This window comes from Cervus elaphus, chromosome 14 (genome assembly GCF_910594005.1).
Source record: "Cervus elaphus chromosome 14, mCerEla1.1, whole genome shotgun sequence".
In the NCBI taxonomy this organism is placed as follows: Eukaryota; Metazoa; Chordata; class Mammalia; order Artiodactyla; family Cervidae; genus Cervus; species Cervus elaphus.
Genome location: NC_057828.1, coordinates 73068823 through 73093298, shown reverse-complemented (window position 1 = coordinate 73093298; position 24476 = coordinate 73068823). Strand labels below are relative to the sequence as shown.

Here is a 24476-nt window from a genome sequence, read left to right as displayed (position 1 = left end):
ATTCCCTGGAAGTGTGTCTCCCTTGGGCTTCGCGCTGCCGGGGCCTGATGGCTGGGAAATGCATCCTGGGTGGGGCTCTGGAGACACCACGCTGCCAGCAGGGCTCATCTGCACCCTGAAGTCAGCATAGCGCTGTCCAGTTGACAAATAGCTTGTCTCACCTGCTGAACTTCTCACCGCCTCCCTGAGAGCAGGGAGAGGCAGCTGCTGTTCTTGCACGTTATCGGGCTACAAGCTGGGCCTCAGACGTGACTTCAAGCATCTCACAGCACGTGGGGAGCGGCCAGGACCCCAGCCCATGTCTTCTGACTCCAGTTCATGAGCTCTGATAGTTTTGTAGCTAGAGGAAACCAGGATTCTGGCCAGGAGGGTAGGGGGACCCGAAGGGCGTTTATCAAAGGTTGCCTGACCCCTCTGTTACCCATCCGGTTTCTTTAATAAGAGTCAGGAGACCAGGGGGCGGAGGGCAGTGGCTGAGGCCTCCTCTGAACAGCGATACCTGTTCAGATGGTGACTTTTCCCGACATTCCTCTGGGGCAGGAGCTGTCACCCCAGCAGTGTTGTAGGTGGGGTGTGTGTGTGCATGCGTGTGTGTGTGTGTGTGTGTCTCGAGGAACAAGCTGCAGGGCAGAAGTCACCCCCAGGGCTGCTGAGGCCAGAGCCAGGCTACAGCGTTTGCTGCTTTGCTCAGAGTGAAACTGCGTTTGGAGGGCCAGACAGCAGCCGTTCCTCTAGGGTCCCCAGCAGGCCCTGTCTTATGAGGAAGTGGGCTGGAGGGCCAGGGGGAAAATAAAAGTGAAAACACCCAGCGGTTCTCATAGAAAAATTCAAAGTCCCTTTGCGGTGACAGTGATAAGTACTTTCTGCCCATTGTCGCCTGGAGGCCAGCGGTGGTACATACAGGCTGAGACAGGGCTGTAGAGAGGACAGCGTGCAGCCGAGAGTTGGTGCAAGCCCTGTGGCCCCGGGGGTGACTGAGGGAGCCCAGTGAGCGCCCTGCCCCAGGGTTAGCGTTTGCGGGAAGGAGTACCCGCCTCACTTCTCGCAGGAGAGACTCAACGCCTTTTTTCTTGACCCGCGTTCCATCAGCACCCCTCCTCTCCAAGTCCAAGCATCCCTGAGGTTTCCCCTACAGCTTTTCTTTTTTCTCTCTGGAGGAAAAGGAGCTCTCTTGACCAGCAGGAGGGCACCTTCTCCATCTACACCCCGATCCCGCCCTCGCCTCTCTCTGAGATAGAGACAGACCCGGTCCCTTCTTAATTCCCTGGCCACTGACTCCTTTCTCTCCTCCACATGCTCCGTCTCTGTTAAATAAGATGCCGCGCTTCCTCGCCCTTTCACCAACCAGCTTCTGGAAAGAGCAGCTGGCACTCGCCCTTGCCCTTGGCGTTCTCTTCCTCGTCGGCTCCGTGCACCTGCCCCGCTGCCCAAGTTGCCCTTTGCAGGCTTCCAGGGTTGCTAATCCTCAGTCGCCAGCCTGCTCTGCAGCTGCTGCTCGGCTCCTGGAAGGGGGCCGCACTGTCCCCACGGATGTTTCCTTCCTTGACCTGGAGCTCCTCGTCCTCTTCCCGCCCTGAGCAGGGCCATGGCTGTGTCCTCAGGCTCCCCTGGAGCCCTGCAGTGCAGCCAGGGTTAACCAGCGCTCGTAGGGAAAGGCTGATCAACTCGCTGCCTCTCAACCAGCTCTATTCTTAGCTAGTTTGATTTGTGATGTTTCAGGAGCCCTTTGTGCTTCCCTTGTGGCTCAGCTGGTAAAGAATCTGCCAGCAATGCAGAGACCTGGGTTTGATCCCTGGGTTGGGAAGATCCCCTGGAGGAGGGGAAGGGCTCCCCTCTCCAGTATTCTGGCCTGGAGAATTCCACAGACTGTATAGTCCACGGGGTCACAAAGAGTCGGACACGACTGAGCGACTTTCACTTTCCCAGGAACACCTTAGACACTCCACCCAAGACACTCCTTCCCCCACATTCTCCCTGAGCCTGGCAGACATCCCTGCTGTGTCCTCGTCACCTCTGTCCTGTCTCCAGCTGGTCCCGATATGCTCTCTTTCCCCAGGGCTGCTGCCTGAGTTCCCCAGTCCAGCCCCCTCCTTCCGGTACGACCTGAGCTGTCCGTTCACTCACTTCCCTGCTCCTCTCTCTTCTCTTCACACCGCTGCAGCGGGGCCTCCTTACTGCGCGTCTAATCAACACCTACTCCTTCCACTCATGGCGTGGTGAAAGTGTGGACTTCAGATCTGTTATTTAAGACTTGCCGGTTGTCGTTGTATGGTTGGGGCAAGTTGCCCAGCTTCCATGAGCTTCTGTATTCTCACGGGTAAACAGAGATAGTAATGTCACCCACTTGGGGTTGCTGGAAGGATTAAATGAGCCAATTATATACACAGAGCTTAGTGTCTGGCAAGTATTCAATGAAGCTGGTTTTCTTCTTTTATGTTTTTGACAGCATAGGGGTTTGTGGGGTCTCTGGGGAGGTGAAAAATGTTTGTCTAGCCTGAAAGCATTCAAATTTAAATTAAAACCCGACAAGCACAAGACCTGCCACATACCAGGGTAGACCATCATCTAAACTAGCCTACTGCTTCCACTCTGCAATCTCTAGGCCAGGCCAACCTCAAGGTCAGAGTAGGTGAACTGGCCCGGGGCAGGGCATGGTGCAGATAAGTTGGGCTGAGCCCACAGCAGACAGAGGGCAGAGAGGGCGGCTGACAACCCCAGATAAAAGAAGGCCCAGCTCCAGGGGGTGGGTGTCACAGGGAGATTTCCAGTCCTGAGAAAGACTCGTGGGCAGAGCAGTGCAACCTTGGAGGAATAATAGTGCTGGGCAGTGAGGCAGCCCAGGGGCCCAGCAGAAGAAATCAAATGGATTTGGGAAGTCAAATATAGGCACTGGCTTGGTCACCAGGAACAGAGCCGTCACTTTGGTGGAGTCAACCTTGAGGTCAGAGCAGAATGAGGAGTGAGTCGACTTGGGGCAAAGCTGCCAGCCGGAGCCGTCTCCACGCTCCCTTCCTGAGGGGGTGGCTCGGGACACCCCCGTCTGTGCCCTGAGCCTCCATTAGAGGAGCCCTTGATGCTGGAGGATGGAGGTGGGGGTGGGCGTGGAGTTAAGCTGAAAGTTAAGTCATGAAAGTCTGTCTTTTGCCTTCAGGATGTGGGGACTCTGAAGAAGAGACTGGGCAGGTATCCCTGATACAACCTAAGATAACGTCCCATGCTTCCCTGGGTTCAAGGCAAAAAAGTGAAGGCTTGAGTGCTAAGTAGATGCAGAGTAAAAGAAATGACTGAGCAGCTGATGGGATCATTCCAGGAAGCCCCTCCTGAGGAATGGGAGGATGGATAGTTGGGAGGAGGGCGGGGAATACTGGGCCGAGGGCAAAGGCGTTTCTGAAGGACGTAGGAAGGAGTGTGTGTGTGCGACCCCATGGACTGTAGCCCTCCAGGCTCCTCTCTCTGTGGAATTTCTCAGGCAAGGATACTGGAGTCAGTTGCCATTTCCTCCTTCTGGGGATCTTCCCAACCCAGGGATTGAACCCTTGTCTCCATCTCCTGCATCTGCTGCATCGGCAGGCAGATTCTTTACCACCAAGCCACCTGGGGAACCAGCTGAATAGTTGTTCTTAATGGATGGAAAGTAGATTATTCCAGAATGGATTGATACTGAGGTAGTTGTTATAGAGAGACACCCAATAATTTGGAATTTGCTTCAGCCTCTCCATAGCATTCCCACAGACCTTCCTCAAAAATGTCCAGTGCCATGTATTTGCTTTGGATGGGCAGACGGTACATTCTTTCAATCTTTCCTTGATGCTGACAGAAATTCCATATATGTGAATTCAGTGGTTCACTGACACTGGATCTTTCTAACAAGTGTGACTTCTGTAGCCCCTATCTCTTCCACCCTGTGACTATAATGCTGGGTTACATCAACTCTGGTTATGCTGTGTTGAACAGCTGCAGGGCCTTGTCGACTGAAAAAAAGATGCACAACCTGAGAGTTCTGAGTTCCCTTTTATTTGGGGCAGATTGAGGACTGCAGCCTGGGAGACAGCACCTCAGATAGTTCTGAGAGACTGCTGCAAAGAGGTAGTGGGGGAAGGTCAATGTATAAGATTCTGGTGAAGGGGAAGTTCAATGCAATCAAATGTTTACAAGAGGTTTTCTGCTAGTCACAAGGAGTTGTCATCATGAAGGGATTTGGTGCTTTTCCAGATATGAAGAGAGGCAGGGATTTGGGATTATGAAATCAGTTCCTGAAAGTATCTATCTAAAGACTTGTTCCCAAAACCATCCCAAAGAAAAAGAAATGCAAGAAGGCAAGTGATTGTCTGAGGAGGCTTTACAAATAGCTGAGAAAAGAAGAGAAGCAAAAAGCAAGGGAGAAAGGGAAAGATATACGCAACTGAATGCAGAGTTCTGGACAATAGGAAGAAAAGATAAGAAAGCCTTCACAAATGAACAATACAAAGAAATAGAGAAAAACAATAGAATGGAAAAGACTCGAGATGTCTTCAAGAAAATTGGAGATATCAAGGGAACATTTCATGTAAGGATGGGCACAATAAAGGACAGAGATGATAAGAACCTAACATAAGCATAAGAGATTAAGAAGAGGTGGCAAGAATACACAGAAAAGCTATATGAAAAAGGTCTTAATGACCTGGATAACCACGATGGTGTGATCACTCACCTAGAGCCAGATGTCCTGGAGTGTGAAGTCAAGTGGGCTTTAGGAAGCATTACTACAAACAAAGCTAAAAATTTGGAATAGTCAGCAGTGGCCACAAGACTAGAAAAGGTTGGTTTTCATTCCAATTCCAAAGAACATTCAAACTATCATACAGTTGCTCTCATTTTGCATGCTAATAAGGTTATGCTCAAAATCCTTCAAGCTAGGCTTCAGCAGTATGTGAACAGAGAACTTCCAGATGTACAAGCTGGGTTTAGAAAAGGCAGAGGAACCAGAGATCAAATTGCCAACATTTATTGGATTGTAGATAGCAAGGGATTCCCAGAAAAACATGTACTTCTGCTTCATTGACTACACTAAAGCCTCTGACTGTGTGGATCACAACAAACTGTGGAAAATTCTTAAAGTGATGGGAATACCAAACCACCTTACCTGCCTCCTGAATGTAGGTCAAGAAGCAACAGTTAGATCCAGACATGGAACAAACGGATTGGTCCCAAATTGGGAAAGGAGTACGTCAAGGCTGTATATTGTCACCCTACTTATTTAACTTAAATGCAGAGTATATCATGCGAAATGCCAGGCTGGATGACTCACAAGCTGGAATGAAGATTGCTGGGAGGAATACCAATAACCTCAGATATGCAGATGATACCACTCTAATGGCAGAAAGAAAAGAGAAACTTTAGTCCCTCTTGATGAAGGTGAGAGAAGAGGGTGAAAAAAACTGGTTTAAAACTCAATATTAAAAAAAAATAAGATCATGGCATCCAGTCCCATCACTTCATGGCAAATAGAAGGGAAAACAGTGGAAACAGGGACAGACTTTATTTTCTTGGGCTCCAAAATCACTGTGGACAGAGACTGCAGCCACAAAATTAAAAGACACTTGCTCCTTGGAAGAAAAGCTATGACAAACTTAGACAATGTATTAAAAAACAAAGTCATCACTTTGCCAACAAAGGTCCATCTAGTCAAAGCTATGGTTTTTCCAGTTGTCATGTGCAGATGTGAGAGTTGGACCATAAAGAAGGCTGGAGCGCCAAAGAATTGATGCTTTCAAATTGTGATGCTGCAGAAGACTCTTGAGAATCCCTGGGACCGCAGGGAGATCAAACCAGTCAATCCTAAAGGAAATCAACCCTGAGCATTCATTGGAAGGACTGATGTGGAAGCTGAAACTCCAATAGTTTGGCCACCTGATGTGAAGAACTGACTCATTGAAAAAAGACCCTGATGCTGGGAAAGATTGAGTGCAAGAGAAGGGGGTGGCAGAGGATGAGGTGGTTAGATAGCATCACCAACTCAAAAAAGATATGAATTTGAGCCAACTCTGGGAGATAGTGAAGGACAGGGAAGCCTGGCGTACTACAGTCCATGGGGTCACAAAGAGTTAGACGGGACTTAGAGACTGAACAGCAACAAAAGCTCTGTTCCACCAGTTTCCCTGGAACACAGAGTGCTTCACTGTCCACCCTGATCTGCCTGCAGGTGAAGGTCAGCAGCTGGAGCAGCACAGGGCTCAGTCTCCGTAGAGGTAGATGGCCAATGCCCTTGGCAAGCACCAGTTTGTAGTTGATGGCCTTCTATACCTGACTTATCTGTTCCTAACTTTCTTCATGTCATTTCTCCTGCCTGGAATGCCTCCTGTTTTAAGCTACTATTCCATGCCTCTTTCACTCTTTTCAAAGGAAACTCAAAATTTGTTTCTCATTAGAAAGGCCCCAAGACCATGCCCAGGTTCAATAATCTGTTAGGAGGACTCCCAGGATTCAGTGAATAGTCGTACAGCTAAGGTTTTTCACAGTGAAAGGATGCAAAACAAAATCAGCAGAGGGAAAAGGCACTTGGGAGAAAGTCTGGAGGAGACCAGGTGCATGCTTCCAAGTGTCCTCCCCCAGTGAAGTCACACAGGACGTGCTTAATTCATCCGCACTGAATTGTGGTAACACCTGTGAAATGTTGTCTATCAGGAAAGCTCATTGGAGACTCAGCGTCGAGGCTTTTTACTGGAGCCTGGTCATACAGGCACCTTCTGCTTAGCATACACCGAAAATCCCAGACTTCCAGGAAAAAAAAAACAAACAGCAGATGTTCAGCCTAAACCATATTGTTTGCACAGTTTAGGTACAAGGAGCAACTCAGGGTGGGGAGAGCCACCCCAAATCCACTTTCCCAGACATCATGCAAGGGCCGTCCTTGTAAGCAGACCTCTTTGGGGCGGCAGTTGCAGCCGTGCTATCTTAACCCTTTTCTGCCCAGCTTCCCTGCATAATCCCACCTCAGTTGGTTCAGTCACTCAGTGGTGTCCAACTCTTTGCGACCTCATGGACTGCAGCACGCCAGGCTTCCCTGTCCATCACGAACTCCTGGAGCTTACTCAAACCCATGTCCATTGAGTCAGTGATGCCATCCAACCATCTCATCCTCTGTCGTCCGCTTCTCCTCCTGCCTTCAATCTTTCCCAGCATCAGAGTTTCTTCCAAGGAGTCAGTTCTTTGCATTAGGTGGCCAAAGTACTGGAGTTTCAGCTTCAGCATCAGTCCCTAACTAATCCCACCTCAGTGCCTAACTATAATTATGCTACAGAGAGAATCCCCCTACGTGAGGGGCCAGGAGACCCGGGTTCCAGCCCAACATGGCCACCTACTGCTGGGTGACCCTTTGGATCCCGCAGACTTCATTTTCCTCATTTGGAAAAGGAGAGTTGTAGTTCTTGTTTGTAGATTTCCAGGGTGACTGTGAGGATCAAGTGAGATGACTTGGTGGGTATCCACCCTGCTTGGTTGAGCGCCTGCTATGTCCGGGGCTGTGAGTGAGCATGGAGGGCGTGGAGGGAAGCGTAGTGCAGTGGCTTTGCTAGGAGACAAGCCCGAGGTTGAGTCCCAGCCCGGCAATCAGCCGCTGTGTCACCCTGATCATGCTTGTCGAGCTCCGTGAGCTTCAGGACCGGATCTGTAAAAGGTGAGCATGTGTCACGAAACTAGTGCCCGTCCTTCACGGGGCTGCTGTGCAGAGTACGTGCAACAACCCAAAGGAAGCAGCTAGCCACAGTATCTAGCACACTGCAGGCAGCCAAAGGGGCAGCTGTTCATTTACTCAGATATTCGAGTGCTTGCTCGAGACACAGTCCCAGCCCTGCTTTCCATGTGTGGATGCAGATTGATGTTGAACAGATAATCGCATTTAAAATGAGTGTATTCAGAAGTGCGATGAAGGAGAGGTACAGTGTGATGATGGGCTTGTGCTGAGGAAGAAGGGGGCCAAGCTGGCTGAGGAGGCCTGAGAGGCTAAGCTGCATAGTGAAGCTTAAGCTGGGCTCGGATGACTTGAGTTCAGTGAGAGTGGGGGTCAGGGAGGGGATGTTTCCAGAGCAGAGACAAGAGCTTGAGCAAAGGGAGACCAGCCTTAGGATGAGGGCTGGAGGAAAGAAGGGTCTCCACTCCTGTGAGGAGTGGCAAAAAAAGCCAGAGAGCCTGGAGAATAAGGGGTGGGGAGGGAGATGCTCTGGAGAAGTGGGCGGGACCGTGGTTAGCTCGGTGAAGGGTTTGGAACCGTGAGAGTGATGGGAGGTGGTGGAAAGTCTGTGGGAGTAAAAACACCGTGACTTTTTCAAAGGCCAGTCAGGCTGCTGTGTGGGGGATGCCTGGGGCAGTGAGTGGGGTAGGGAGACCAGCTTTACGAGGGGAGGCCCATAGCAGACCAGTGCGGACGGGAGGGTGGTGTGAACTGGGTGTTGGAGGAGAGAAGATGCTACCAGGGGTGATTCCAGTTGTCTGGCGACAACAGCAGGATAAAAAATGGCCCTTCATGGAGAGGGAGCCCTGCAGAGAGGAGACATTGGTTCCATTTTGGGTGGGCTGGTGCTGGAGTGCCTGTGAGACACTGAAAAGGAGACGCCAGGTGGGTCCAGACGCAGTGGAGACACTGGGGAGTGGTTCGATTGTTCACGGTCTTTGATGGCAGGACACTGGGGTTTCGGGGAAGCTAAAGGGAAAGAGTGTTCTAAAGTGTGCGTTTGGGGTGGGGGTGTGGGTCGGGGTCCCTAATATCTGATGTAGCTGGGAAGCCAGCTGAGATAAAGATGGGAAATTGACTACTGGCTTAAGTGACCCAGAAGTCCCTGGGCCCTGGGTGAGAGCAGCATGGGGTGCTTGGTGGGGGTGTGAGCCAGACCCGAGTGGGCTGAGGATCGGGTGGATCGGCTTGACCAGAGGCTGGTGGGGATGATCACTCCGCTGCGTGAGGTGGGGCGGGAGGGGTGTGTCAGGAGGTTGGGCTGGGAGAGGAAGGCAAGCTCCAGCTTCTTAGGCAAATATGAGAGTGGGAATTTGGAGGGTGGCTTGCCCATCTTAGAAGAGACTTGTGCTTGTGTGAGTGCTGAGGAAGAACGCAGCTGAAAGGGAGAGGCTGTAGGGGGTGAGGCTGGAGGCTGGGGCGCGCAGAGAGCCTGGCCTGGTGCAGAGGTCACCTCTGCGAGGGGGTGTGGGCCGCGGAGCAGCCCCCCTCTACCCGCACAGGGGGACAGAGCCTGCAGGCCCTGCTCAGTGGCAGGAAGTGGAGGTAGCTCTGGTCGGAAGACTTCTATTTTCTGTGCAGTAGGAAGTGAAGTTTCCTGGTGAGATGAGGGGGGTGTGGTCGAGGTCTGGGTAGAGGAGAGAGGTTTGCAAGAGACGTTGGAAACAAGAGAGGGAGCTGAAAGGCAAGCTGGCCCAGAGCCCTGTGACCAGCTCGCCTGAAAGAAGCCTCGGGTGAAGGACTCGCGCCAACGCGATTTTGAATCTAGAACTTTGTGAGGCACCTCCATGAGGACCCCATACCTGTTTTTTGAACAGAACGTCCTTCTCAGCATTTTCCCACCTTCCCACGTACCTGTCTGCCCACCCAGGGGCTGCTTCATGCTGGTGGGAGTGACGAGCATCATTGAGGTTCCACTCTTCCAGCCCCCTCCTCATGCCTGCTGCCCCACCGCCCACCAAGTACCCATCATCGGCCAGCTTTGCCTTCTCCAGCTGTGACCGGTAGACCACCAGGACTCAGACGGAGTGTCAGGCCCTGGGAAGCTCGCTCAGTGGGACAGAGCCTGTCCTGTCTCCTCCGGAAACTCTGAGGCTGTTGTTCAGTTTTCCCGTGAGTTCTTACTGAGCGCCCGCCCAGCATGTGCCCTGTTCTAAGTATTGCTTACCTCCGGAAGCAGAGGAAACATTCCCGCCCTCACGGAGCTTATATTCTGGCAGGAAGGTAGTGAAGAAGCAAGCAGCTGCCATGCTGCATGGTGATAAGTGCTTTGAGGAGGAATGCAGCAGGCTAGGGGGCTGCTAGGGATGTTATGATTCCAGGTGGGTCGCGAAGTCCTTGGCTGTGAGCTCGCGTTTGAGCAGGGAAGTGAGGAATGAGCTCTTCAGGGGTCGGGGGTGCGAGCATTCCAGCAGGGAGACAGCACGCAGGAGGCGCGTCTGCCAGTCAAGAGAGAGCCAGGCTCCTGTGACTGGAGTGTGTCCTGGGAAATGGAGATGGAGAATGGAGACCAGGTCACAGGCCTCTGAGGACACCGGCTCACGCCCTGAGTGAGATGGGGTCCGTGGGGCAGAGGAGGGACACATATCTGACTCTGTTTGACTGCTGGGTTGTGACCGCACTGTGAAGGGACAGGCGCAGAGGAGACCAGCCAGGGGACAAGGGCTGTACCCAGTGGGAATGACGGTGGCTTAGACCCGGACAGTTATGCCGACAGTAGTGAGACGTGCGTAGATGTGTTTGGAGGAACAGCCAATAGGATTTGGTGTTGTGAGATGGGGAGTGGGAGGAGCCACTTCACAGCTCTTGGTCCAAGCTTCAGGGGGATTGGTGGTGCCCATTTACTGAGCTGGGGGAAGGTGGTGGGAGGAGCCAGCTGGAAGGAGGAAGGCTGGATGTGTCACGTTTGAGATGCATAGTGAATAAATGTGGAGCTCTGGAGTAGGCAGTCGGGATGACTCGTATTCAGGATGGGGACCCAGCCTGCAGATAGGAACCAGGAAATTGTCAGCCTTAGATGACATCTGAGGCAGAAGCCCTGATGAGCTCACAATAATAGCACCAGTGTAGATGGAAGAGGGAGAGGTACAGCACCAGCCTGGGTGCCCGAGAGGTGGGGCAGTGAGGAGTGGCCAGCGAGGAGAAGGTGACCTGGAAGCCGGCACACGTCACACTGTAACGGGCTAGAATCGAGCCGGGGAACTTGTTAAAAAGGCAGACTTCTGGGTACTACTGAGGGATCCTGATTCTGAAACATGTTAATTAGGGCACTCTAAACTATTCTGGGCTTCCTTAGGTGGCACTAGTGGTAAAGAACCTGTCTGCCAGTGCAGGAGACATAAGAGATGATGGTTCAGTCCCTGGGTCGGGAAGATCCCCTTGGAGAAGGGATGGCTACCCACTTCAGTACTCTCGGGCTTCCCCGGTGGCTCAGATGGTAAAAAATCTGCCTGCAATGCGGGAGACCTGTGTTTGATCCTGGGGTTGGGAAGATCCCCTGGAGGAGGGCATGGTAACCCACTCCAGTATTCTTGCTTGGAGAATTCCCGTGGACAGAGGAGCCTGGCGGGCTACAGTTCGTGGGATCGCAAAGAGTCAGACACGACTGAGCGACTAAGCACAGCACAGACTATTGTAACAAATGGGCCCCCGAAACAGAGGTCTGTTTCTCTGGGTATGGTGTCCAAGCCAATATTTTTTAAAAATATTTTATTTATATGTATTTTTATTTATTTGGCTGTGCTGGGTCTTAGTTGCAGCATGCAGGATCTAGTTCCCTGACTGGGGATCGAACCTGGGCCTCCTGCATTGGGAGCACAGAGTCTTAGCCACTGGACCACCAGGGAAGTCCCCAAGCCAGCATTTTGATCATGTCCCAGGGCACATTCTTAGCAGAGCATCCAGGGACGGAGCCAGTCTGGAAACTGTTGCTGTGCTTTTCACCTAGGCATGCTCCCCACTGAATTGAAAACCCCTTGGAAACAGGAACTTGGGGTACTGTCCCACTGCACCCTTTCCCACAGTAGAATGAGATTCAGACCTCTGCATGTAGCAGGCACTGAATAAATGCTGGCCAAGAGTGAAGAATGGACAGGCATGGATATGAAGTGTTTATTTTTGTGCCACACACTGTGTGCTGGCAATTTACGTGAATCAACACATCTAATCCTAACTCTGAGCCTTAAAGGCAGGTGCCATTATTGTCTTATTTTCTAGATAAAGAAAAGGTGACACAGGTAAGTGAATGGCAGAAGAGTTTGGACCCCAGTGGTCTGGTTCCAGAGCTGGTCTCTAACCATCAGGCTGTACTGCCTGTCATTCCACACCTCCTTTTTGGTACCAGATGGGATGTGATACCTTTTCTTCCAGCCATGACATGAAGTGAACAGCACTGTATTTGGAGGTAGAAAGCCTAAATCAGATTCTTGCTGCATCACCTGTTAGCTGTGTAATTTGGGGGCATAGGTACTTCACAATTTGGGGCCTCAAGTACTTCATCAGAAACATGACTGTGATTTCCCCCATGGGGTTCGTATGAGGACTGGGTGTGATCTTGTCTGTGAAAGTACAAATTGCAAAGTCCTTGTGCAGGTAGGGTATTATTAACTTGAAAAAAAAATCAAACTGTGGAACCCCTACAATTGATTACCGAAAGAGCTGCCAGAGGGGTGTAGACTGTAGGAAACCCAACATGCCTTGTTTAACCAGACCAGTTCCTCTGTACCATCCTTTATGTATTGATGTTTCTTCCTGACATTTGGTTTGACAGGTTGGCTGTTTCTGAAGAACTGTGACACTTTTGTTTAGCTGATAACCCTTAAGTACCCTCCACAGCTGACTGGCTCAGTTGTGGGAAGCCACTCTTCAGATTGTCTTCTCTTGGGTGCCCCTTCTGGGCTCCCCACCCACTTCCCCTCTCTGTCTTCCTGATCAAGCCCATAGGCCCCAATAGCCTGACGTCAAGAATTGAACTGAGGGGACTCTAGGCTGCCTGCCCATGTGTGGGCTGGGCGCCTGGGGCAGTGGGCCTCAGGGAGCTTCTCTTCCTGGGGCTGGGCTGAGAGGACCGCCTTTGGTCCCATCTGCTTCCTCCCCAGGTCGCTGGTCAGACGGGGATTGCCCATCTGCCTCTCCCAGGCCACCGACTCATGCCCCAGCCACAGACTCTCCCAGAGCTCCAGGCGCTTTTTGCAGCTGACGGGATGTCACTGGTCTGTGGTCAGCTTTGGAGACAAGAACCAAACACAATGGCAGGTGTGTGTGAGCTTTGTGGGAAGCTGAGGCGCAGCTCAGATGAGGTTGGCCTTTGGTAGCTGAAAGTCACCGAAAGGTCAGGTCAGGGTTTCTGGATCCTTCTTGGCACGTCTGTTCTGTAGCCTGACAAGCGTGGTCCCAGTCTCTCCTCTTTTCTTAGCACCCTTAGGCCATGGAGGGTGGGACCTGCCCCAGTCCTCACTCCAACATACTTTGAAGTCCCAAGCTAAAATCTGAACTGCTGTTCTTTGGCGGTGTTCCCAAACTCCCGTGTCGCTTCGCTCGTGGGGCCGCTGGAAGTCTCCATCACTTTCTGAGAGCGTGTGCTCTGCCTGCCCGTCTTTAGGAGAAAAAGGACCATCGGAAGGGAGAGAGAGCTGAGTCTGAGATAGTAGCCCAGTGACCCGCTGAAGCAGGGACCCTCACCCACACTCAGAAGTACAGTCTGGCTGAGGATGGGGGAGCCTTTTAAATGAGGGGAGGTGGGAGTTGTGGCAGGAACTAAGGGCAGAGGGCTGAGCCTGCCCCAGTGCGAGCCCTGCAGGGAGCCACCCGGAGGTGTGGTCTGGGGTGGGAGGGGAAGCAAAAAGTACAATGTCCCCAGGGGAGTTCTGAGAAGGAAGTGCCAAATGCCACATAAAGGGCAAGAGGGCTCCAGGTTGGGAGAGGCCAGGTGGCAGGTCTGATTCTGTGGTTATGGTTTAGAGTTTAGATCACCGACTGAACACAATGTGCTTTTCCAAACCGCTTACGTAGTAGGGCCCAACACCCAGGTGATTTGGGCCCCCAGCGTGTCCAAGCGCAGAGGGACGGTGGCAGGTGGATGAGATCTGAGGAGGGACACGGGTCTGAAGGGACAGCTCTGGAGCCAGGAGGGGAAGGGGGGGGAGAAGTGGCTGGTGCCGGTGTTGCTGGGCTGGTTGCTGAGTAGCCTGGAGACCACTCCCTGCTATGGGGTGGTGGTGCTGCTGTGAGGATTCCTCCCCGCCCCATGCTACGTTTCTTTTTCCCCATCAGTGTCTGCATGTGATGGTTTCTCAGCAAAAGCATGATTTACAAAAGTGACTGATTGACCGTGTTTAGTGGGAGATCTTCCAGTGTAACCAGGAATTCGAAAGGATGCATTGGGTGAAGCGAGGAGGAAAATGTGTTTGGAGGATGAAATGGAGACATGAGAAAACTGCAACAGAAAGGGTAGAGGAGAAGCAGTGAGCTTAGTCAAATTCCCAGAGGAGAAGGGGCAGCACCTTGTGGGGTGGAAGGGGGGGTGTGGTCTCTGGAAAACCCACCTTGCTGCATGCATGGGAAGGTGAGTCAGCAATGAGCTGTGCCCACTCACAAGATTATCAAGGCCTTAGTAAGAGTGTTGACTGAAGCGGGGTGGGGGTGGGGAAGTAGGGGACATGGGGGGAGGGTTGGGCTCACAGGACTCTGTCATCAGACTTACTACTCATCATTTTCACTTCTGAGTGAGGGCATGGGGGTAGTAATGTGGGTACTTGTGGTTGAATTGCTAAGTTGTGTCTGACTCTTGCAACCCCGTGGACTGTAGCCCACCAGGCTCCTCTGTCCATGGGATTCTCCAGGCAAGAATACTGGAGTAGGTTGCCATTTCCTTCTCCAGGGGATCTTCCTGACCCAGGGATCAAACCGGGGTCTCCTGCATTGCAGGCAGACTCTTTACCAACTGAGCTACAAGGGAAAAAGCCAAGTCCATTCACAGCAAACAGATGAGTGAGGAAACATGAAAAGATGAGAAGAACATAGGAAGGGTTTGGGAATATTTAAGCAAGTCTCCATGGACTGAGGTAGTTGTCTTCTCACCTGAAGGAAGGAGTGTCTTCAGAAAAGGAACCATTGATGGAGGGCTCTGTGTGGGCTCTTGGCTGACTCTGGGGCCTGGAGACTAATGAGGACAGCCCCCTCCCCCAGCAGCTTGTTGAGTGGACCCCAGACCTAGAAGTGGGGATAGCAGTGGACATGCAGCTGAAGCTGAGGGTCCTTGAGTCAAAGTTTCTTCTAGAGGAAGCTCTTGTGGGAAGATCAGCAGTCCTTTCTCCTCTTGCTCTAACTTCTGAGAGCACATCCCAGAGGTCTCTTGCAGCATCACCTGGAGCAGGTGGACTCTGAATGGTTCTGAACAGGAGAGAGAGTTCCCTTCAAGGCTTCCCCGAGCGAGACTTGACATGAAAGCAGCAGCCGCCACAGAGCCAGGAGCCGGGCAGGGGTGCCCTTCAGCCCCTGACCACCCCCTTCTCTCCACCAACAGTGCTCTGCTGCTCTCCCAGGAAAATAAGGAACCAGAGGTTTCCTGACAACTTGGAGAGAAACCACACTTCTCTTCAAAGGAATTAAAACCATGCTGTCATCTTTCATCCAAGAAAAGCCTCTTCTGCAAAAGTATAAGGAAAAGAAAAGACACCCTCCTTCTGCCTCTGTGACATCAGAGCCAGCCATCCTGTGGGTGGACGGCTGGGGTTGGGGGCCTATTGTCATGTGTCATCAGGCAGGAGTCACCTGCTTCCTATGTGGTCTCCTGTGTGGTCTCCCGTCCTGTTAGACCTGATGGAAAAGGACCTCGCTTTGTCTGCATTTCTCCAAGGCCCTTCCTCTTGGTCTAACCTTCGTGGTTCAAGGTTAATGAAAATAAACCCGGTCTGGGCTTCCCTGGTGGTCCAGTGGTAAAGAGTCTGCCTGCCAACGCAGGGGACATGGGTTCCATCCCTGGTCCAGAAAGATTCCCACCGGCCTGGTAGCAACTAAGTCTGTATGTGAGCCACAACTATTGAGCCTGTGCTCTAGAGCCTGGAAGCTACAACTGCCAAAGCCCTCAAGCCCTAGAACCTGAGTTCCACAAGAGAAGCCTCCGCAATGAGAAGACCGCACACCATGGCTAGAGAGTAGCCCCCACCTGCTGCAACTAGAGAAAGGCCCACACATAACATTGAAGATGCAGCACACCCATAAATAGATGAATAGATAAACCTTTAAAAACAAAAAACCCAGTCTGTCCCAGAGGTCACACGGTGGTGGTGCTGTTGTGTTAGGTTGTGGGAACAGCGGAGAGGCAGAGAAGGTGGCAGGTTGGAGCAGAGACCTGGCGGTAGTCTTGAGGGCTTTTGCCTTCAGAGGAAGCAGATTTCTGAGCCATTGCAGGCAGAGGCTTTGGGGACAGCTTGGGGCCCATCTCGGTTCTCTCCCTGTGGAGGCAGCATGCTCCATAAAGCGCTTTTCTTTTTCTTCTTCCTCTTTTGCTGCTGCCTCCTTCCTCCTCCTCTTCTTTTTTGTTTGGTTTTTAGTTATTGTTGTTGTTTTAATTTTCTTGCTTGTCACCCATCTTCCTGGAAGAGCAGTATCTCAGAATTCAAGGGCCAGACATGGCGTTGAGAAAGTGGACTGCCTGTCCTCCCATGGGTGGGCGTCTGGCCGTCCCTGTCGGGGCTCTTCTGTATCAGATCACAGGCACAAGTTCTGGCATCTCCCTGAGTCACCCCATCTTGGAACTCCACATTTTAACTTTTCCTCAGGACTAACCACCATCTCCCCTCCCTTAACTTTAAGCCCAGGACCCGTTGCTGGGTTTGGGGAAATAAGGTATTTATACCTGCCCCCTGTTGCCAAATGTGCCCTTCAGGGGGTTGGCATCTCATGGTCCCGAGGAGGCCCTGAGCAGAGCTGAGAAATGGGCAGTTTGCCATCCGGCAGCCCATCCTGTGACTGGCAGCTTCAGGGACTGATGTGGTACTACCCGTCTGCTGCCCACGGCTCAGGGACCACCCTGGGGCACCTGGCCAGCCTTTGTGCCCCCATCTCATCACCCAGGCCTGCAGGTCTCACCTCCCAGAGGAAGCAGTGTCTCAACTCTCAGAACCCTGTCTTAAACAAAGGGGCCTCAGGAGGGGCTGCAGGCCTCTCCCACCTTCCCCAGACCCCCGCCCCAGGCACTGAGGTACATTTAACAACCGTCCCTGGACCCTGGGAACTGTTGTCAAATCCAGTCATTGGTTGTAGGGATCTCACAGAGGGGTGGGGGTGGGGGTCACACTGGCTGAATGGGGGTTACCTTGGGGGGAAGCAGCACCTATTAAATCTCAAACAGGAGGCTTCCCTGGTGGCTCAGTGAAAAATCTGCCTGCCAGTGCTAGAGACACAGGTTCCATCCTCGATCCAGGAAGATCCCACATGGCGCAGAACAACTAAGCCCGTGCACAACTACTGAGCTTGCGCTCGAGGGCCCGGGAGCCGCAAGGACCGAAGCCCTCATGCCTAGAGGCTGTGCTCCGCGACAAGAGGAGCCCCTGCAACGAGAGGCCCGCACATCATGACTGAAGAATAGCCCCACTTGCTGGCCCTTGAGTTCTGAGATGCTACTCTTCCAGGAAGAAGGGTGACTAGCAGGGAAATGAAAACAAACAACAGACAATAACTAAAAACCAAATGAAAAAGAAGAGGAGGAGGAGGAGGGGGCTGAAAGAGGAAGAAGAAAAAGAAAAGCCCTTTATGGAGCATATTGCCGCTACAGGCGGAGAGACCTCCACGCAGCGACAAAGACCCAGCACAGCCAAGAATAATAAATAAACGGTCCCAAGTAGGGAGAAGCAGGGGCTGTGCTGGGGCAGGACTGGACAGCAGACTCCAGCACTAGCACCCCCACAACTATTGCTCTGGAACGTCTTATCTCTCCAGATGCTATGTTCCTTAGATAGATCTAAACCTGGTATGTCAAATGTCATCACTAAAATGACAGCCAATGTAAAAAAAAAAAAAAGGGCCTTGGGCAATTCTAAAACAATTATCCTTAGCCCAGAGAAAATGTGGCCATTCCTCGGAACCGTGTAGTTTATGGTGGAAGAGATGTTAGAGGTCGGCTGGTCTGAGTCACTGCCGTTGCCCTGAGGCTGGCCCTGGCTATGTCTCTCCCCACAGTCTCCACTTGCTATGCTTCCGTCCTGCCTCCTGTCCCACTGGTGCCCTCGTCACTCAGTCCTCCGCACTGGAACCCGAGGGTCCTCCTCCGTGTCCTCTCTCGCAGCCCTTCCATTAGACCCGTTTCGGAATCTACGCATTTTCTCTCAGAAACGCCTCACGAACACGGCTCTAATCTGCCCCTGCCTTAGATCAGGCTGTCGTCATCCTTCTTTGGCCCGTTACGGTGCTGCTTTCCCTCAGCTTCCCGCCTGGGTCTGTCTTCTGCGTCTGTCATCCCCCAAAAGAGGAAAACCGTGGAGTGAAAACCGGGACTACTGACCGGCACCCCCTCATCCTTCACTGCGTGCTGTCCCCCCTCACCACGCGCCTCTCACAGGCGCTTCCGGAAGGGGATTTAGCTACACAGGAAACGGCTCCACCACGGGGGACAGCGAACTGGGAAGCCACAGGGAGGCTGGAGTGAGGCCCTTCCAAGGGGACTCACGGCGGGAAGCTGCCCACCCGCTCTGGAGCTGACGGGACGAAGAAGAGAGGAGATGGTGTTTCCCGAGCTTAGGAGCTGGGGACCTGCCCGCTGGAGCTCGTCCACAGAGAGGGCGGCCACTGGCGGGGATGAAAGCCGCGGAGGAGCCCAGTCACTGTTGAGGTGCTGCCCAGCACCGAGGGATGCGGGGACAACCGCCTACGTCTCCGTTCCCCCCACCCTGCAGTCTCCTGCCAGTGTGCCTCATTGGCTGAACCGAGCCAGAAGCCGGGGAACCCTACAAACAGAGTTTTGGGGGGGGACTCCCCTCACATTGGAGACCAGGGCAGAGGGTGGATCTGAGAGCAAGCAGGCAGATGACTGGTGTGTTCCCCTAATTCCAGTTCAGCTACAGTTAATCATTAAACTGTTCCAGAACTTTGTGATACCCTCTGGGAAATGGTTTTATCGCCTTCATTTTAGAAAATACCTCCTCCTTCTTCAAGACTAGCGGGGATGTTTTCTTCACTTTGGAATCAGCACACACCTCAGAAAGCGTTAGCTACCCCTCACCTGGGCTCCAGCAGCTTGTTTAGGTCTCTCTTGATGGGACTTGCCTCTATAGTGTTGTCAGGTATCATTCCCGGGTCTGATTTCCGCTGCTCCTCTTGGAGACCCTCAAGGGCAGACGTGTTGTCACAGGTATGCACGTTCTCAGGACCCAACCCAGGGCACGTAGGTGCTGAGTCCATGCAGGCATGTACAAACAAGGAAGCCCTGGGGTGTCTCCCCACCATGTCACAGCTGGTGAGTGGCAGAGCAGGGCTTCAGCCCAGGTCTCCAGTCCAGGGCCCTTTTCACTCTGGGATTTGATCTTGAATTTTCAAGGATCAGAAATTGAAAACCCTGAAGACAGTTCCTGGGCTGATGTATTATAAAGTAAAACATAATAAACATATAGAAGCACTCCTGAGTTTTGCAAACCTTCATTAATCTATACAATATGCTGGGAGACTGTGGCGATAGCATGGCCAGACAGGCACGGACCTTCCTATTTTTTGTTAAACCTGAGACTGAATTCTGCTAGACTTGTGTCCTTTTGCTTCTAACTAAAGCCAAATGCATGCTGTTTCAGAATGTTAGTTTATTTATTATGTGTTCCCCAAAAATGAATAAGAAGAAATACCTAAGTGAAGAAGAAAAGTGGGGTCAAGTAGAGGCCCGGGATCTACCAGATATTAAAGCACATGACAAAGTTTCTCAAGAAAGGAAGAAAGAAGGGGAGGGAGAAAGGGGAAGAGGGAAGAAATAATTTAAATAGTGACATCACAGACTTTCTTTGGAATTTCTAGGAAGTTCTCAGGTAAAAGATACATCCGTTTATGAAGCTTAAAAATAACATTTAAAAGGACCTCAGTAAGAGTTCTTAGGCAGCAGTTGGGATGTAATTTTCTCTTGTCTTTTTTTGGTTTGAGTTAATAACTCTTTAGTAGGAGGACCATTATAATTCCACTGATGGCAGGAATAAGGCACTGTATACTGCAGTAAGGAGATACACAAGCTCTAAAAGTAATTTTGATGATTTTTTTTCTTATTTGTAAGAAATCTTTGTTTGTTCCTGTTACGTAAGCTATTATACCCAGAGGGAAAAGATTTTAATAAAATGGAGCTCTTACTCATTTCCACTAAATAACCTCCTAGGAATGAGAGTACCAGCTGGAAATGTTGAAGTGGTTAGAGAAATGTATTTGTTAGACAAAGAAACATCAGCCTTTATAGTTCTATTATTGGGGCTCTCTAACGTCAGCGAGCACGGTGCATCGATTCCGTTTTTGGAGCTGAGTCACAGGCCTGATGGAGCTTCAAAGGAAGGAGACAGACCCTGCCCTGGAAAAATTTACTGCTTGGTTCTGGTTGGCTAAGAACATTGCCCTGAAACATCGCAAGTCCTTATTATATAGAACAAAAGTGCTTATATTTTTGTGTGTCTAATGAGATAAAAATTTGATTGCGTAAAGACATATATTGGACAAGACAACATCTTGGAGAGTGAACAGGGTCAGTGGATGACCTAGGCATACTGACCAGGGCCGGGCCAGACACACAGTGGTAGCGTGAGTGTGGTCCTCCATGGGCCATTCAGCAGGTGGAAGGAGACTATCTGTGAGGGTCACATGCTGGGCCTGCTGGAATAAAGACTGACAAGGGGCAGGCCACTGGGCAGCCTGAGGAGCAGTAGTCCCCAAAGTGGACTTCAGGGGCCCTGAGGAGCGGCTGTTACTAGGACATGGGCTTTCCACAGCCAATGGACACGTACATCATTCAGGTATGTTTTGGCATAGAATTGACAACTGTCACTTGCAACTTTTCCCCAGGGAAAGCAGAAGTTTGGCATTTACCACCACACCATTTCCTGGAGCTCCCTGAGACCCTTTCAGGGGATCTGCATGGGCAAATTGTCTGCATAATAATACTAAGATGTCATTTTCCATTTTTACTCTTCTTTAATGAGTGTGCAGAAGCTACGTGACATGTGATAAAGCAACACACTGAATGCAGAGTAGATACGAATATCCAGCTATCTTAAGCCCAGAGATGTGCAAAAATATTTTTTTTAAATGCCACTCTTCTCACTAATTTTTTTCTTTTGGAAAATGATTATTTTTCATAAAAATATGAGTTATGTTAACATATAACATATAGCTCATTATTATCTTGTGTGCTCGAGTGCTAAGTCACTTCAGTTGTGTCCAACTCTTTGTTACCCTGTGGACTGTAGCCCGTCAGGTTTCTCTGTCCATGGGATTCTCAAGGCAAGAATACTGGAGTGGGTTGCCATGCCCTTCTCCAGGGGAATCTTCCCAACCCAGGGATCAAACCCACATTTCTTATGTCTCCTGCATTAGCAGGCAAGTTCTTTACCACTGAGCCACCAGGGAAGCCATTCCCTTCTCCAGGGGATCTTCCCGACCCAGGGATTGAACCCAGGTCTCCTGCATTGCAGGTGGATTCTTTACCATCTGAGCCACCAGGGAAATCCCATTATTATCTTAAAGTGAATTAATAAAGAGATTTTTTTTAGTTCCTCAATTTTAATCTCAAATATGGTAAATATTAATACATATAACCCATATAAGGAAAAACTCTTTGGGGTCCTCAAATTTCTTAAGGGATTTTATTTTGTGGAGTGGCTTTGGGTTCCTAACAAAATTGAGTGGAAAATAGAGAAGGATGGACAGACACTCAGATGAGTGCATTAGATTCTTGTGCTAAGAAAGAGGAGAGAATGTGGTGGAGGGGAACCCTAACTGTGTTTTGTACATCCTCCTGCCTTGTTCTGGAGTTGAATAGGCCTGTTGCTTTAGGGTATCTCTGTGAGGGCCCAAATTTAGATACTGTGTGACCCAGACATGAGCCTGGTCCTACAGGGGCAGAGAATGTGAGCTATCCTCCTGCTTGGGACTAGATGACACAGGGCAGGTCAGGGCAGTTGGGATAGGTTCTCCAGTCTTGGTTATCAGGTTGTGTGTGTAGATCAAGTGCTGTGCCTCTTTATCTTCATAACTAAAACTTTTGTTAAATCTCAAGAGTAAACCACGTTAAAAGGGGAACAACCACATCTTGGTCTGCTCACCTGCCACCCTTGAAGTTCTGTAGGAAACACATACAGAGAGGAGAAAGGTGGAACTTTGGTCTTAAACCCCAGGATAAGGGGGAGAAGAAAAAATCCCCTGGTCTGCTGAGCTTGTCCAGAGAGGGAAAGCTTGAATTGCTGAAAGAGGCCAGTTTCTTTCTCTGCTCCATTCGCCCGGGCCACAGCCCAGCCTCAGACCGCGGCTGCAGTGAGACAGGCCCGCGGCTGACCTGGGCAGAGCTGAGGGTTGAGTGGGGCCGCTCCTGTCCCACCGATGTGGTCAGGCCACACACAGCTGCTCCCAGGCCCAGCTGGCCACATCAGCTACAGGAGACTCATGAGGGATCCAGAGAACAGGCCAAAGCAAGCAAGCCCGAAGGCCAGGTCTTCCTGTACCACAACCACACAGAAGGACGTCACTCCTGTCCATTCACCAAGGACCACCCATGCTCTCACCGTTTGCAGATGCTGAGAGCATCACTCCTGGCACTGGGCCAAGGGTAGCAGCATGCCTGCGGGGCAGGCAGAGCTCTTGTCAACCTGGGGACCACAAGTGGGGGTCCCCGTGGTCCTTAAATGTCCAGGTGTGAGGTGTCTGTGCTATTTCATAAGTAGAAGGGTCTAGAGTTTTCATCAGATTTTCAAAGGTGGGGGGAGTCCTTGCTCAGAAAAGGTTAAGAATCACTGTGTTATGACTCATTTATTTTTTTAACTGGAAGTTTGTACCTCTTAATTTTCCTCCCCTATTACCAAAAAAAAAAAGAAAAAGAATCACCATGTTAGAGGCCAACACTGCTTATAGCTGCCCTGTTGAGGGTTTTGAAAAAAATTCCATTCAATAACATTAACTCAGCAAATAGCTGAGTTGTTCTCCACGCCTGGCTTGGTGCTGAGGGCTGGAAACGCAACAGTGAGCAAGGCCAGATGCTATCTGTTTGTCTCGGAGGATCATAGATATAAATAAAATAACCACACAAATGCATATCCAGTCTCAAATCAAGCATTGCTCTGAAGGGAAAGAACCTGGTTCTGTGATAGATATAACAGTGGGTGAATAGCATTTTGGTTTTGTATATTTTTATATTTTTGGATAGGTAATATATTCAAAAATTCAGTAGGATTATATAGCAAAAATTCCACCCCTCACACATACCTTTACTCACAACCTCCAGCTACTCCTTGGAAGCTTTAAGTTGTTTTACAGACGAGTGAATTGGCCTCCTAGCAAATTAGGGGAAGAAAAGAAAGCTTACCTGAGAATATGAAACTTGAAATGAAATTTGAAACACGAATGTGAGTTAACTAATGAAGAGGACTGGAAGGGGATGGGGGAAGCACAGAGGCAACCGCTTGTGCAAAGGCCCTGGGGCTAGAGACAGCATGATATCTTAGAAAGAAAGCCTGTATGGCTGGAGTGCAGGAAGCAAGGGCAGGGGACGTCCAGGAAGCTACTGAGTGAGGAGTGTGCTCAGCGCTTTAACCTAAAAGCCCTGGGAAGCCACCGAATGATGAAGAGAGATAAACTTCCCTCATAGTTTTTTTGGGGAAAATATCACCCTGGCTGTAGTATGGAGAAGAGATTGGAAGGAAAAGCAGTTAATGGGCTTTTGTTCAGCTCAGGTGAGAAACAGTGTGGCTTGGTGGTGGTGATATATCTATATATTTTGCAAGAAATATATTGGCGTGCAAGGTTCTTGCTTGTTAACACAACATTTGTTTCAGTTTTCTCAACTGAGTGGAAGAAAAGTCCATAATGAGTTTATTCAGAATGTAGTTAACACTCGGATCTATTTTGTCCAAGCATGTAGCCCCACTGAAGGATAATTTAGCTCTTTGATGGACAAAGAGCTGAAAGTCTCATACAACCCTGCTAGAAGTCATCTGGTTTAGACTCCCACCCCAGCACCCCAAAGCCATCTATCTCCCTTCTGCAGGAGCCCTCCAGTGGCAGGAGGTTGTCACTGTTACACAGTCACGACAGAAGGCCCCTGTGGGTGATGTTCACCAATCAGGGAACAAATAATTAAAACACCCGATGGCTCTACCGGTTTTGGTGTTCGCACACTGAATTTTCCTTCTCTTCTGATCCCCCAGGATGGCCTATTTTGAGGAGCAAGGAGGTGTGCCCTGTGGCTTCACCCGCCAGAATTCTGGCAACTCCATTTCCTTGGACTTCGAGCCCGACGCGGAGTACCAGTTTGTGGAGCAGTTGGAAGAGCGCTACAAGTGTGCCTTCTGCCGCTCTGTGCTCCACAACCCCCACCAGACGGGCTGCGGGCATCGGTTCTGCCATCACTGCATCCTGTCCCTGAGGTGAGCGGGCGGGGCCTCCACTTTGGCCAGAAGCGGCCAGAGTGTCCCTGTGAGCGGCCGTCTGTGGCCGCTCAACTACGATCAGGGTTTCGGGAATTGCTGTGGTTGCCCACAGAACCACATGAGGACGGGCTCTCCCTAGGCCCTTCTCTGAGAGCCTGAGGAGTATAACCTTT

The 24476-nt window shown here is 50.8% G+C and overlaps 1 protein-coding gene across 1 annotated transcript in view; it reads left to right on the top strand.

Moving 5' to 3' along the window:
* Window positions 1-24476, top strand: part of TRAF5 (TNF receptor associated factor 5) — a 43509-nt gene that overhangs the window by 2925 nt on the left and 16108 nt on the right. The window contains exon 2 of the mRNA XM_043923782.1: window positions 24082-24300. Coding sequence (XP_043779717.1) covers window positions 24083-24300 — 218 coding nt within the window. The 5' untranslated portion in view covers window position 24082. The remainder of the gene's footprint in view (window positions 1-24081; window positions 24301-24476) is intronic.